We start from the raw sequence: 16,601 nt of genomic DNA, 5'->3' as shown, positions 1-16,601 counted from the left end.
GTATTTGCCTACTTAGTGTGACTGGTAAAATATATGGTAGAATACTCATTGATAGGGTTAGGCATATGACAGAGGAGCTAGTTGGAGAAGAACAAGGGGGATTTAGGAAGGGAAAAGGGTGTGTAGATCAGATATTTGTTCTAAGATGTTTAGTGGAGAAGTATCTAGAGAAGGGAAGGAAAGTGTATGCTGCCTTCATGGACTTGGAGAAAGCTTATGACAGAATAGATAGGCAAGGTATGTGGAAGGTATTAAGAATATATGGAGTGGAGGGGAAATTGTTAAGTGCTGTGAAGAGTATGTACGAGGGAGCTAGGGTTACGGTGCGAGTGGATGGTGAGCTGAGTGAGTTCTTTGATATCAATGTGGGACTGAAACAGGGTTGTGTGATGTCTCCATGGCTGTTTAATATATACATGGATGGGGTTGTAAAGGAGGTGCAAGGTAGGGCAGTGGATGTGGGGGTGGCTCTAATGAATGAGGGTGAGATTTGGAAGCTTCTGGTGTTGCTGTTTGCTGATGATACAGTACTTTTGAGTGAAGATGAATGGGAGTTGCAAGGTTTGGTGAATGAATTTGGGACAGTGTGTAGGAGGAGGAATCTGAAAGTTAATGTAAACAAAAGTAAACTTATGGTGTTTGAGAGGAATGAAGTCACAGAGTGTGCAGTGAGGTTGGATGGTGAGGATATGGAGAATGTGAGTGCATTCAAGTACTTGGGTAGTGTGATGAGTAAGGATGGAACTTTGGGGGATGAAGTGCATGAAAGGGTACAGCAGGGAAGGAAGGTCGTTGGTACACTGAAAGCAGTGATGAGAAATAGGGAGGTGAGTATGGAAGTTAAGAAGTCACTGCATGATAGTATTGTGATCCCTACCCTGACGTATGGAAGCGAGGCATGGACCTTGCAAGAGGGGAACAAGTCAAGAGTGAGAGCAGTGGAAATGAGTTACTTGAGAGGAGCATGTGGAGTGACATGGAGGGACAGGTTGACGAATGAAGAAGTGAAGGAACGCTGTGGGGTGGATGTGGGTGTGGTTGAGAAGATTAGGAGAAATACTCTGAGGTGGTTTGGACATGTGAAGAGAATGGAGAATGAAAGACTGACTAAGAGGGTGTATGTAGGTGAGGTGGAGGGAGGGAGTTGAGAGGTATATGAGGGAGGGGGTGGGTGAGTTGGGGGGAGGGTAGTCAAATGGTGGGTGACAGAGCGACTTGGAGACGTTTTGTCTGCGGCCACCCTTTGCAGGATTAGGGCGTCAGGCTATAGATAGATAGATAGATAGATTTTTGAGCCTTGGGATTCCCCCCCAACCATATCCTAAACCCACCCAAATAAGCCCCAAAACAAGTTTATAGGCAATCTAAGTGGCCTAACAGCTGTAAAAGAAGCAAACCTAAGCTTAAAACCTGGTTATAACTCTCTAAGAAACTATCAGATTAAATCTGAAAATCATGAGAAGTAGGTCAGAAAATATCAGACACCTCTTATCACATACTTCTTGCAAGTCCCTGTCTGGTCCTGGTCGTCATCCATGTTATCCTCCCTCCAGGCTAGGGGACATGTGGTGCTCCCTAGCACTCATCCTCCTCAGAGTCCTCAAACCCTATCTGTAGGGGAGGGTCAGAGGGGGAGGAAGCCTGGTGAGGTGGGGTGATGGTAGTGGGAGACTAATGCGATGGCTCTGGGGATGGCAATGGGTACGATGTGATGATAGATGAGGTGGCGAGGGAGACAGCTGCAATGAATGGTGAGGTGGCGAGGGAGACAGCTGCAATGAATGGTGAGGTGGCAAGGGAGACAGCTGCAATGAATGATGAGGTGGCGAGGGAGACAGCTGCAATGAATGGCGAGGTGGCAAGGGAGACAGCTGCAATGAATGGTGAGGTGGCGAGGGAGACAGCTGCAATGAATGGTGAGGTGGCGAGGGAGACAGCTGCAATGAATGGTGAGGTGGCAAGGGAGACAGCTGCAATGAATGGTGAGGTGGCGAGGGAGACAGCTGCAATGAATGGTGAGGTGGCGAGGGAGACCACTGAGATGATTGACGTGGATGGCGAGGGAGACAGATGCGGTGGCTCACATGGTGGCAAGGGAGACAGAGGCAGTGGCTGAGTGATGTTGGAGATTGAGGCTGGGACGAGGAAGATGGCGATGGAGTGGCAGAGTGCTGCAGTTGAGACTCAGGTGACGCGAGAGATGGGGATCGGCTTGAGGTGAGGTCCAGCACTAGGGGCCGAGCACAACGTTCTCAGTGGGAGAAGGCCCTCGGTGTTTCTCTGCTGGTCGAGGGCTGGGGAGATCCTCTGCGGGTCACTGGCTTGGTGGGGGAATGTTTGTAGAAGGCAGTGATGGTAGTCTCCCTGCCCACCCTCTTCTTTTCCTCCAGCATCACTCGGTACACCTTCATCCCCTCCTCCAGCCGATCAGATGTGTCCCTGCTTCGTCCTGGGAGGGAGTTGTGAGTGTGCATAAGTGCGATGGCCTTGTCAACCTTGGCCATCATCTTCATCAGGATTTTCATGCTGAGGGCTCGTACCCCAGGGACGACCTCCTCCTCTTGTGCCTCCTAGTGCAACCACTGAATTTCCCTATTGAGGAGCTCCTCCCTGTAGCTTTCAAGGACCTCCTCCACATCCTCCTCGTTGACCTCCCCGAAGTCTGCCTCATGCCACAGTTGCAAATGTCCTGCCACACCTGTTCTACTGGTGGTGCTCGCATGCCCTGAGGGAAGCTGGTGAGGGAGTGTATGCACTCCAGCCACAGCTTGTGCCACACACCGTTAATGGTGGGCTGGCTTGCTTCCCTCCATGCAGCCATGATGTTTTTGATGGCATGGCATATTTTATATCTCTTCCAGAATGACTGCACTGTCATGCTGTGTTCTCTGTGACACGTCCTAACCAACTGTTGCCTAGTGCAGTAGAGGTAGTATGCCTTAAATATCTTTTAAACCCCTGGTCCATGGGTTGCAACAATGACGTTGTATTGGGGGGCATGAACACCTCTTCTATGTTATGTGCCCACTCCTTCATTGTAGTAGGGTGGCTAGGCGTGTTGTCCACCACCACGAGAAATTTGTTGGCTAAGTTCTCTCTGGACGTATAGTTCTTGAGGACACGAGAGTGGCAAGAGTGAAAATAGGAAGAACAGATGTTGGACGTCAGCCAGACCTTGTTTGTTTTCCAAATTACCCCCAAATTCTCCTTAACATAGCCACCCAGAGCCATCTGGTTTTTGGAGTGGTAGGCTAGGAGCAGCTTTAACCCATATCACGCTAGCAATGTAGATCTACGTCCCTCTCTAAAATGCCAGTGACATAGAGCAACGTCCTGCAGCATTGAGAACCCATTGTAAGCAACCGAAGTAAAATCGAAGGTAGTAACATATCTTGCTAACTTCAGACATTTCTCCACTACGCTTACAACACTGATTTAGGAGCACGGGAGGCGGGTGACAGTCTTCACAGGCTCACAGCTGCTCTGCTTTCTCCGTAAATTTGAAGATTTCAGTGGTCGAGTGGCACCAGCCTGATTGCTTTCATTAGTGCCAGGGATCTTATATTGATATTTTAAGCCCATTTAGCCACAAAAAAAAAAAATCCAAAATCAGTTCTCAGGTTCACAGCCACTCAGCTCTCTCACTAACCTTGAAGATTTCAGACATTGAGTGGCACCAACCTGACTCAGTTCAACCAACTTTCTTGCTTTGCTGATTACTTTTATGTGTGCCAGGGATCGTATATTGATGTATTAAGCCCATTTAGCCAGAAAAAAAAGTCCAATATCAGTTCACAAGCTCACAGCCACTCTGCTCTCAGTAACCCTGAAGATATCAAAGGTAGAGTGACACCAATCCGACTAAGTTCAGCCAACTTTCTGGCTATAGTGATTACTTTTATTAGTGCCAGGGATCTTATATTGATGTTTTAAGCCCATTTAGCCAGAAAAAAAATCCAAAATCAGCCAGCATAGAAGGCTATCATTCCCCCCCCCCCCCAGCATGGTACGGGTTAGTTTGAGGTCACCCTCAACATTGCCCTCCAGCAGCAGTGTAAGCCAGTCCATCAAGGCCTAGAACCCCGTCTCAGACTTTTCCTCAATTGCAAGATATGTCTTGGAGGACATTCTCATCCCCCCAAAGCCCTGTCTCATCAAAATTCAAGACCATTATCGCACTGTAGCCACCCTCCACAATGATCTGCTTAAGCTTGTCAGGGAACACTGCCGCCGCCACTGCATCCACACTCGCAGCCTAACCAGACATCCTCACCTTCGTACATATGATTGTCTGACTAATGGGTGCCTTCCTCCTGCTCTGATCTTCCACCCATGTGCAGAGCATCCTCTGCAGCTCCTCCATTACAGGGTCTCTCTGGCGGGTGATACGGGAGGCGATGAAGGTTGCAACCTCTCTAGTGGCAGTCTTGATGGCCTCCTCCTTCTTGATGATCGTCGAGACAGTCGACTGTGCCAGGTGGAGAGCTGAAGCGATGGCACACGCGCCCTCGCCTTGTTGTGATGCTTAAGATTATCTAACTTCACGTCAATAGAGTTTCACAAGGTCACTTCGTGGTAACATCGTCAGCACCAACACTTGCAGGCCACTTCCCACCGCGACCAGGGTTGCTGCTACCACCAGTAGCACCACCACTAGCACCACTAGCCCCACCATGTGCAGCACCCTTACCAGACACGATCACACTTAATTACGCCAAAATTATCCCAAAATCACACTCCACACATGGTTAGTATCACTGCCCAACTCATGGCACTGCTGGGGCATACAGTAGTTACGATGTACTACGATAGCGGCTTGCGTAATGTTGGTGATGCAACTCGATGCGGGGTAGGTGAGCATAAGAGAGATCCTCACTCAGTGAGAGGTGGTGCAAGAAGAAAGATATGGGTTTGTGTGGGGTGAGCGATGGGTGTGGGGCTGTGTGAGTGTTTCTGCACATCCCGGTAGGCAGGCGGGCTCAGCTGGCTGCGGAAAAGCGCGTAATTCAAACTTTTGATCCATCACTCCCGGATGATACATCACCATTCGCATTGCAAAACAAGAGCTTGACCATCGTTAGGAGGGGTATGATAGTATTTCAACCTGGGGTATCACTTATCGGGGTATCACATCAGGATTTGACTGTATGTGATTTTTTCAAAGTTTCTTTTAATGGTGACCTGGGGAGCCCTGGGTGATTTGGCATGAAATGACCCTAATATTGTTATTACATTATTATTATTATCCACTCACTCAGTGTTGTGCTGCTCTCGGGTGTCTGCCTTGTCCTCTCCTCCACTTCTTTCCTTCCATCTTCTGTCTTTCTTTCCTCGTCTTTCTGCCTACGGGTGACTTTGCACTCCCTCTTCTGTCTTTCATTCCTTCATTCTTTCCTCTTCCTTCTGCCTGTGGGTGACTCTACACTGAGTGACAAGCCAAATGATTTCCTGTACACCAGGAAACCATTTACTATGCTGGGTGGTAACCATATAACCAAATTTTGGCGCCTGGTGGTTTAGTGGGTAATTATTGTGCTCCACTTGGATTGAGCTGGTGAAGGTTTATATCCAAGGAGTGGTTGGGGTTTATTGCTTACGTAATGCCACTCAGGGATGAGTGAGGCTGGTCACTCTCATCTTAAATGTCAGGACCAACTGCCTAGCCCTGGGCTTCTACACTCCTCATGGGGCAACGTAGGATTGGATGATGATAATGATGATGATGATGATGATTATTATTATTATCATTATTATTATTATTATTAAGATAAAAGAACTGAACGGAAGACAATAATTGATTTTGTGTGTGTGGATGAAAGGATGAGAAGGTGTGTAACGGATGCAAGAGTATATAGAGGTTGTGGGAGTGGACTTTCCGACCATCACTTGGTGGTATTCAGAATCAGGGTCCAAAGGAAATGGAGACATCGAAGAAGGGAAGGACAGGAGGAAGTAGTTCATGCAAAGAGAGTGGAAGGGTTGCAAGAGGATGGGAAAAAGGCAGAATATAAGAGGGAAGTGGATGAGCGATTGGGTAAATATGGATTGGAGCAGATTGGGGACATGGAAAGTGTGTGCAAGATATTCACAGAAGAAATCTGTGGAGCATGTGCGGTGGTGTGTGGGGTGAAGAGAAGGGGGTGCAAGGAACAGCATGGTGGAATGAAGAGCTGAGACAGGCTGTGGCACAAAAGAAGAAAACATATAATGAGTGGATGAGAAATGGGTGTGGCAGAAGTTGAGAGATGGAAGAGAGAGTTATATGCAAAAAGGAAGAGAGAGGTGAGAAGATTTGTAAGAGAGAGTAAGAAGAGTGTGCATGAGGAATTTGGAAGGAAATTGAGTGTAAAATGGAGGGAATATAAGAAAATGTTCTGGAAAGAGGTAAAGAAAGTTAGACAGGGTGGCAGTGAAGTTAGCAGAGGAGTGAAAGATAAAAATGGTAGATTAATAGTAGAGAAGGGAGAAGAAGTAAGCAGATGGAGAGAATACTCTAAAGAATTGTTAAACATAGGGAATGAAAGTAATGCGTGTGTAAGTGGCTGGGGAATTGCTGGGAGATGGAGGGATGTGAGAAGAGAGGTAGAAATCAGTAGGATGGAAGTTGTGGAAGCAATGAAGAAAGTTAAAATGGGGAAAGCCCCAGGAATTGATGGAGTGTGTGGTGAAATGCTGAGACATGGGAGAGAGATAGTATAAGAATGGATGTGGAAGATGTGCAGATTGGCCTGGGATGAGTGTAGAGTCCCGGAGGATTGGATGTCATGTATAATTATTCCCTTGTACAAAGGAAAAGGGGAAAAAGAAGTGTATGGTAATCATAGGGGCATTTGTCTTCTTAGTGTAATACGAAAAGTATATGGTAGGATACTTAATGACAGAGTTAGGGAAATAACAGAGGAATTAGCGAACAGGGATGTTTTAGGAAGAGAAGTAGTTGTGTAGATCAGATATTCATTCTTAGATCTTTAGTGGAAAAGTTTCTTGAGAAGGGAAAGAAGTTGTATGTGGCCTTCATGGATTTGGAGAAAGCATATGACGACCAAGGACCAGACAATGAACATGGTACGGATCGCAACATGGAATGTAAGGGGTGCGAATGATGAGGTGAAAGAGAGAGAGATTGTCCAGGCGCTTGAGGGTGCCAAAGTGGATGTATGTGGAGTAACTGAAACTAAATGGAGAGGAGAGAGTGTGAGAGAATGGGAGTATGGATGGGGTATATGTGCAGGAGTAGGTGAGAATGAGAGGGCAAATGAAGGAGTGTGTATTGTTGTGGGTAAAAGATGGAAAGAACATAAGAGAATATGGATCAGTTGGGTTAAGGATTGTGTGGGTAAGATTGAAAGTTGGAATACAAATGTGGGCGATTGTGTGTGTGTATGCGCCAATGCAAGATCGTGCAAGCAGAGTGAGAGAAGGGTTTTGGACAAATGTGGAAGTGTGCATGGAAAAGTTTGGAAGGAATGAGAGAGTGTTTTTGATCGATGATATGATTGGTAAAGGAGGGAATGTGAAGGTGGATGAAATAGTTGGTGAGTGGGGTGTGCCTGCTGAGACAGATGAGAATGGCAGTGCATTAGTGGACACTTGTGCCAGGAGGGGGTTGGTGATAGCCAATACCCTCTTCAGGCACAAAATGATCCACAGGTATACATGGCGAGTGATGAAAAGAGTGGGTGGTGAACTGAATGAAAGGAAGGCAGTGATTGATTATGTGTGTGTGGATGAAAGGATGCGAAGATGTGTCATGGATGCAAGAGCTTATAGAGGTTGGGGGAGTGGACTTTCTGACCACCACTTGGTGGTGGCCAGTATCAAGATCCAAGCAAGGTGGAGAAATAGAAGAAGGGAAGGATGGGAAGAAGTAGTTGCAAGGAGAGTGGAAAGGTTACAAGAGGACGAGAAAATGGCAGAATATAAGAGAGAAGTGGCGGAACGATTTGGTAAATATGAATTGGAGCAAATTGGGGACGTGGAAGGTGTGTGCAGGATATTCTAGCTATCTGTCTATTGCCAGATGCCACAATCCTGCAAGGGGTGGCCATTTGACTTTGAGTTATTTGTTTTATGGGGAGGGGCACTAACCCTCCACCAACCCACTTGTTGACACGTAGGGAGCATGCATGATTTGGTTATATGGTTACCATCCAGTGTTGTAAATGGTTTCTTGGCTTACAGGAAACCATTTGGCTTGTCACTCAATGTAAAGCCACCTGTAAAGGAAAGAAAAGCAATATGAAGTGACAGGAAAGATGGGAGAAATAGGAAGAGAGGAGGACAGGCACAGAAAACGAATGATAAAGGCTAAGGAAGAAGCAGGATATTCACAGAAGAAATATGTGCAGCATGTGATGTGGTGTGTGGGGTGAAGAGAAGATGAAAGAGGTTGCAAGGAACAGCGTGGTGGAATGACGAGGTGAGACAGGCTGTGGCACAAATGAAGAAAGCATACAATGAATGGATGAGAAATAGGGTCGTGGAAGAAGTTGAGAGGTGGAAGAGAGAGTTATTTGTAGAAAGAAAGAGAGAGGTGAAAAGATTAGTAAGAGAGAGTAAGAAGAGAGTGGATGAGAAATTTGAAAGGAATTTGAGTGTAAAGTGGAGGGACTGTAAGAAAATGTTCTGGAAAGAGGTGAAGAGAGTAAGACAGGGTGGCAGTGAATTTAGCAGGGGAGTGAAAGATAAAAATGGTAGATTACTTGTGGAGAAGGGAGAAAAAGTGAGCAGATGGAGAGAATACTTTAAGGAATTGTTGAACATAGAGGATGGTAGAAATGCGAGTATAAGTGGCTGGGGATTGGCTGGGAGAAAGAGGGAGGTGAGAAGACAGGAAGAAATCAGTAGTATAGAAGTTGTGGAAGCATTGAAGAAAGTCAAATTGGGGAAAGCCCCAGGAATTGATGGAGTGTGTGGTGAAATGCTGAAGCATGGGGGAGAGATAGTAGTAGAATGGATGTGGAAGATATGCAGATTGTCCTGGGAGGAAGGTAGAGTCCCAGAGGATTGGAAGTCAGGTATAATTATTCCCTTGTACAAAGGAAAAGGGGAAAAAGAAGTGTGTGGTAATCATAGGGGCATTTGTCTTCTTAGTATAATAGGAAAAGTGTATGGTAGGATACTTATTGACAGAGTTTGAGAAGGAACAGTGGAATTAGTTGGAGAAGAACAGGGAGGCTTTAGGAAGGGGAGAGGTTGTGTAGATCAGATATTCATTCTTAGATCTTTAGTGGAAAAGTTTCTAGAGAAGGGAAAGAAGTTGTATGCTGCTGTCATGGATTTGGAGAAAGCGTATGACAGGGTGGATAGACAAGGACTGTGGAAAGTATTAAGAATATATGGAGTAGATGGGAAGTTGTTTAATGCTGTGAAGAGTATGTATGATGGTGCTAAGGCTGCAGTGCTTGTGGGTGGTGAACTGAGTGAATTTTTCACTTTAAAGGTTGGGTTGAAACAGGGATATGTCATGTCTCCATGGTTGTTCAATCTGTACATGGATGGGGTAATAAAAGAGGTACAATGTAGGGCAGTGGATGTTGGAGTGGCCCTGGTGAGAGAGGGTAGTGTTTGGAAACTCCTTGTACTGTTGTTTGCAGATGATGCTGTGTTGTTGAGTAAAGACGAAAGGGAGCTGCAAGGCTTGGTGGATGAGTTTGGGAGTGTGTGTAAGAAACCTAATCTAAAGGTGAATGCAGGGAAGAGTAAAGTGATGGTCTTTGAGAGAAGTTAAGTCAGTGAATGTACAGTGAGGTTGGATGAGGAAGAAATGGAAAATGTGAGTGTGTTTAAGTACTTGGGTAGTGTGATGAGTGAGGATAGAAGTTTGGAGGGTGAAGTGCTTGAAAGGGTACAACGAGGAAGAAAGATTGCTGGTTCCTTGAAAGCAGTGATAAGAAACAGGGAAGTGAGCATGGAAGTGAAAAAGTTACTACATGACAGTATTGTGATACCAACACTAATGTTTGGAAGTGAAGCCTGGACCTTGTTGGAGGGACACATGTAGTACAAGAGTATATTGGTTTTCAAACAGTAATATAGGCATTATAAGCATTGTTTCACTCACTAACTCATCACCATTCATGACCTTTTTTTTCCCACATTACCTGATCATCATTTCTGACTGTTTCTTCCTCTAATGCTATGTAAACTTTGTCCTCCACATTGTCATCGATTGGGGAATCACTATGGCCCTGAATGTCTTTATTGGCCAGGTCACTGGTAACAGGTGAATTGCCGAGACAGTGGCGTGCAGGGGGGGGCGGAGAGATTATGCGGTGTAAGGCATTGTTCCTGCTTGGCATCTTGTAGAGGAATAGAGGAAGGTGTCCCGTGTATACATGCCAAAAATCACTCGCGAAAATTGAAAATTGTGTACATTAGGGACCTTGCAATGTTGCCGCGTTAATTCACGTCACCGGGACGGCGCGGGTTAACCCTGAGGTCACACTTAACGACCTCGTCCCAGGTCTTTTTCAGTCTACCCCTCGCAGCCCCACCCCCATTTTTAATGCTTCTCACTTTCTGCACCCAGTTATCATCCCCCATCCTCCCACATGCCCAAAGCACCTCTATCTACCTCTCCTTATCACAACACTAATACACTCCAGTCCCATTCTACCTCTCAACTCTTCCATTGCAAACCTAGCCCACGCAGGCCTTGCACCCAGGGACACATTGCACATCCACCTAATCATTGTCATTTCTGTACGTTTGAGCCTGCAAGTATCCTCTTCCTTTACTGCCCAGGTCTCACTACCATGCAGCATTACACTCCTAACACATGCTGCATACAAAGATCCCTTAGCATGTGGGGAGAACCCTCTCAGTGTCAGGAGAGGCAACAACTCCCTGAACTTCTACCAGCCACTTCTCACCCTAGCCACAGTGCTAGCTCCAGCCCCACCTCCAGCACATAACATGTGTCCCAAATAACAAAACTCTTCCACACACTCAAGAGACCCACCAGCAAGTGATCCATTCACGCCTGACAATCTCCACTTGCTCTCCCTGACACACTGCACACATAAAATCAGTATTATCTCGCAGTCTACCTCTAATACCACTGCATCTCTTATGGACCCACTTATCACAGACACTGCACAAAATGGAAATACTTTCCATGCCCACTGTGGCAGGTTGCACATGGCCATTTTCCCTCGTCTTTGACAGTACTGCCACCAACCCTAGAAATCATCACTTTTGTTTTATGTTCATGTACTCATAGGCCATTATGCCCCATACCATCTCTCCACTTCCTAAATCTTTCCTCCGCCTCCCTCTCATTCTCTGTTATCAACACCAAATCATCAGCATACAACATCTCCCACGGGAGTCCATTTCTGAAGTCACGTGAGAAGGCTTTATGTACCATGATAAACAACGAGGGCCTCGAAACTAACCCCTGATGCACACTAACATTCACTATGTGGAAGGAAGCTTAACTGAGAGAGCCGTTAACTACTGTAGGTCTAAACCAAACACTTAGGCCTTGCTTATTTGAGTATGTCACTGTGTATTGAGGATACAAAAAAGTGAGAGGAGGATAATGCCAGAGGGTTTATAACTGCCTTACTGATGTTTTGGTGACATCAATTTGATTTTCTTTTCTATCAGAGTGATTAGGCAGTAGAGGAACTTAATCTAGGTCCGATAAGGAATGCTTAGTTGCTGTAGTGCAAAATTCAGAAAATTCCCTACTTTTGGATTTTGTGTTTCCCATTAGGATCCTGCCTACCCCTTTTGTTAGTGGAAAGACCATTAAAAAATTAGCATTTTAATAATGATGATTCAGTATAGTAACTGTCACCTGTATCCCATTCTAGACCCCTTCCAGCCACCCCAGATGCTAGGAGCCGGTTGATTGATGCACTACACTCTCAAGGGAAGGTGACAGCTGGCATGTTGCAGCAATATAACCTTGCCTGTCAGCGAGAGGCAACAGACTTGATGGCGGGTGAGATTTCATTTCACTGTACCCAGTTCACATTTGAGTTCTTATTGGGGAACATGACGATACAGTAGCTAGATTGTATGGGTCATTAAAGGGTGAGGGTTGGGGGGGGGGTAACTTGCCCTTAGCAGTGCTGATAGTGAATGAGACCCACCTGAGAGTTGGGGTGAGGTAGGCTCTAGAAGTGAAGGAGAAGGCACTAAAGCAGAACTGTTAAACAATAGTTAAACTACCGAGTATGAAAAATAAAAACAATTATCAGCCCAAATAGGCAAGTTTATGGGGCTAAGAGCAAGCAAAAATACTAAAAACTAGATCTCTTAGCACTGGACTCCTCATGTTTTGTACATTAATGGGGTTTAGAGAACAAATATCCCAATCTTAGTAGCTACACAAATAAAATAATGATTTATACGCATACATATATACTCCAGACTGACATACCTGTATATTTACTTTTATTATTCCCTGTATAATAGAAGAAGTGTGTGGTAATCATAGGGGCATTTGTCTTCTTAGTATAATAGGAAAAGTGTATGGTAGGATACTTATTGACAGAGTTAGAGAAAGAACAGAGAAATTAGTTGGAGAAGAACAGGGAGGCTTTAGGAAGGGAAGAGGTTGTGTAGATCAGATATTCATTCTCAGATCTTTAGTGGAAAAGTTTCTAGAGAAGGGAAAGAAGTTGTATGCGGCTTTCATGGATTTGGAGAAAGCATATGACAGGGTGGATAGACTAGGATTGTGGAAAGTGTTAAGAATATATGGAATAGATGGGAAGTTGTTGAATGCTGTGAAGAGTATGTACGATGGTGCGAAGGCTGCAGTGCGTGTGGATGGTGAACTAAGTGAATTTTTCTCTTTGAAAGTTGGGTTGAAACAGGGATGTGTCATGTCTCCATGGTTGTTCAATCTGTACATGGATGGGGTAATAAAAGAGGTACAAGGTAGGGTAGTGGATGTTGGAGTGGCCCTGGTGAGAGAGGATAGTGTTTGGAAACTCCCTGTACTGTTGTTTGCAGATGATACCGTGTTGTTGAGTGAAGACGAAGGAGAGCTGCAAGGCTTGGTGGATGAGTTTGAGAGAGTGTGTAGGAAACGGAATCTAAAGGTCAATGTAGGGAAGAGTAAAGTGATGGTCTTTGAGAGAGGTGAAGTCAGTGAATGTACAGCGAGGTTGGATGGTGAGGAATTGGAAAATGTGAGTACGTTTAAGTACTTGGGTAGTGTGATGAGTAAGGATGGAGGTTTGGAGGGTGAAGTGCTTGAAAGGGTACAGCAGGGAAGAAAGGTTGCTGGTTCTTTGAAAACAGTGATAAGAAACAGGGAAGTGAGCATGGAAGTGAAAAAGTTACTACATGACAGTATTGTGATACCAACTCTAACGTACGGAAGTAAAGCGTGGACGTTGTTGGAAGGACACAAGTCAAGAGTGAGAGCCGTGGAAATGAGTTATTTAAGAGGAGCCTGTGGAGTCACATGGAGAGACAGGCTGACGAATGAGGATATAAAGGAGCATTGTGGTGTTGATGTGGATGTGATAGGAAGCGTTATGAGGAACACACTGAGGTGGTTTGGCCATGTGGAGAGGATGGAGGGTGAAAGACTGACGAAGAGAGTGTATGTGAGTGAGGTGGAGGGGGAAAGAGGGAGGGGGAGGCCGAGGATGAGATGGAGAGATGGGGTGGAGAGGTATATGAGAGAGGGGGGTGTGAGTTGGGAGCACGGGGGTGAAATGGCGGGGGACAGGGCGACTTGGAGGCGATTTGTTTGTGGCCACCCCAAACGGGATTGAGGCGTCTGGCAATAGATAGATAGATAGATAATTAGTCATCAATTTTCACTCCCTATTTACTAATAATGTACAAGGGGTGTGAAAAATCTAGAAACAAGAACAGGAGAACAGACTACCTGGAGAACTACAAGATATTGTCAAGTAAAATATCAATTATCCTATGTAAAAGAACCAAAGGCATGTCTGGGTAGTGGCATATCCGGATAATGAACAAAATCCCCTTACTGTACCCAGACCCTACCTATACCCAACCTGCAACCTATACTTCACCTATTTGTACAGTACTTCTGCTTACTTTGGCAGTGTTTTCCGGTCATTCAGTCATATTTACAGTAGACATCAAAACACACCTAGGAATATCAAAAGTACTGTAATGCTAAACACCAAGAGAACCTATCTATCTATCTATCTGTCTATTGCCAGACACCATAATCCCGTAAGGGGTGGCCATTTGACTTTGAGTTATTTGTTTTATGGGGAGGGACACTAACCCTCCACCAACCCACTTCTTGACATGTGGGGAGCACGTATAGTCATATGTTTACCACCCAGCGTTGTAATGGTTTCTTGGCTTACAGGAAACCATTTGGCTTGTCACCCAATGTAAAGCCACCTGTAAAGGAAAGAAAAGCAGTAAGAAATGACAAGAAAGTTGGGAGAAATAGGGAGAGAGGAGGGCAAGCACAGAAAAAAAATGATGAAGGCTAAGGAGGAAGTAGGCAGCACTACATCAAGTGAGTGGATGATGGTCACCACCACTTACCATTATGCAAAAAAAAAAAAAAAAAAAAAACACACCCTACCTATACACTACTGTATTTCTTATTTATTGTGTTATGCAAGGAAAAAGAAACTGAAGGCCAGTGGCCCACAAACCATTCCTTCCAAGAAAAAAAAAAAAACTACAAAAGAGAGCCAAATTCAAGATCCATTCATTTCGAGATGCCTGGACACACTGCTTTTGAAAGACTGGAGATCATAGGAAGTAAGAAATACAGACAGGGAGACAGTTCCAGAGTTGACCTGTTGCATAAATGAAGGACTGGGAGTAACAGTTAACCTTTGCATTAGAGAGTTGGACAGAAAAGGGATGAGAGTTTGTTGCGACGGGTGCTACGTGCCCATCGTATAGGTGGAGGGATGCAAGCAGGCAGTTCAGAGGAGCAGTGGCCATTGAAGTAGCAATAGAAAAGAGATAAAGAGGCAGCAGTGCGGCAAAGAGACAGAGGTTGACGGGAGCCAGTAAGAGGAGGAGAGTTAATGAGATGAAAAGCCTTTGACTCCACCCTATTGAGAAGAGCTCTATGTGGGTAGCCTCCCCATACATGAGAGCTGTACTCTACACATGGGCGAATAAAACTCATGTATAAAGTCAACAGCTGTGCAGGAAGTATGGAAGGTATGGAGTCAGCTTAGCCCCCTGGCACCTGGTGTGGGGTTGGTGGCATCACAGGAGGAAAATGAGGAAAATTTACGTGCGCACTCCATGGTGTCAGCTTGCGCATATTCTGAGCGTATATGGGGCAATGTGGGGCTGAGCATGGGTGATATTGAGAGTTGCCTCGTGTCCCTATTTCCCATACAAATTTCAGCCACCTGCTCCTCGTGGTGCGGTTTTGGGACGCCTTTGAAAATTGCGCTCATTTGAGGCCTATCGCTTTCGACTCTTTAAGTCCCAAATGAGGCCTGTCGTTCTCAACGGGTTAATAACTATATTTCGGGGGGATCCATCAAAGTCTATGTTCAGTAGCATAGGCTTTGGATATTATTTATTAGTTGCACCTTTAGTCAATAATTAACTTGTTTCTTCCTCGCTGTAGTTGCCTTTGAATTATATTCCAGCGTCACCCATAGCTGTCTTCATTAATGACGGCGAACTGTCTTGTTATTGTTGTGATGGCAAATTGTCCCAAATCGGCATCAGTTTGTTGCCTTGTGTTTACGTATTTGTATGATGAAGTTTTGCTGTGCAGTACTGTGTTTGTAAGCTATAACATTAAATAAACCTTCTAACCACTTAAAGGGCTTCATATTGATTAGCAATGACGAATGCGTGGGTTTTGTTCCAACCGTGACACATTCGGCACGAAACACCACATTTAGGAGGTCTAGGGAGCAAAATAAGAAGTACTGTAGTTAAAACTTGTGCAGTTTCGTGCCGAATGCGTCATGGTTGGAACAAAACCCACGCATTCGGGGTGAGCTTGCTGTATACATTCACTAGAATAATTAAATGGTGTAAGACGAGCTCTCACTTAACGCGTGAGCTGAGTGCGAGAACCTCTCATGACACGGAAGGCAATTTTTAAGGCCAGGAAATGGTCATAGCGTGAAATTTACATATATCATGGGTGAAAAACAAGCTGCCCATTTTTTCAAAAACCATACTGTGCTGCAATGATAGGGATCAGGCGGGCTGAGGCCACAAATTATGGTTTAAACAGTAATTACGCAAAAAAAAATGGTCATAACATGGTAGGAACATACATAACGCAGGCAGCGATAATTATAGCATGGGGTGCATCAGCCAGTGACATATGGCTGTCATGTGTCTGTGCAGGGTGTCGTCATGGTCCACTGAGCATCCTTCCCCACTTGAGTCTACCCTCTTCCTGTGCTCTGGCTCCACACATGCTGTATGTTATCTTTGCTCCTTTTTTTCTTTTTTGCCACCTGACCTAGCCCGACCATGTCGCCGCACCGTGAGCCAGCTATACGTCGAAAAAGTCTGACCCAGGAGCAGAATCTTGATGTCATCAAGCGGAAGGAGAGAGAACGTAATTTTGCCATCGCCAAGGTGTATCAGGTCAACAAAGCAACTATTCATACAATCCTGGGGAAGAAGGATGCCGTTAT

At 45.3% G+C, this 16,601-nt stretch overlaps 1 protein-coding gene across 1 annotated transcript in view; it reads left to right on the top strand.

The window, feature by feature from the left end:
* The window catches only part of LOC145405068 (uncharacterized), a 457,223-nt gene that overhangs the window by 182,522 nt on the left and 258,100 nt on the right, over positions 1–16,601 (top strand). The window contains exon 11 of the mRNA XM_080276570.1: positions 11,823–11,953. Coding sequence (XP_080132696.1) covers positions 11,823–11,953 — 131 coding nt within the window. The remainder of the gene's footprint in view (positions 1–11,822; positions 11,954–16,601) is intronic.

The sequence above is a fragment of the Coenobita brevimanus genome, chromosome 65 (assembly GCF_032717465.1).
Source record: "Coenobita brevimanus isolate Jiangsu-jjx chromosome 65, ASM3271746v2, whole genome shotgun sequence".
NCBI classification, from domain to species: domain Eukaryota; kingdom Metazoa; phylum Arthropoda; class Malacostraca; order Decapoda; family Coenobitidae; genus Coenobita; species Coenobita brevimanus.
Note: the sequence above shows the minus strand (reverse complement) of the source record. Positions and strands in the feature narration are given on the sequence as shown.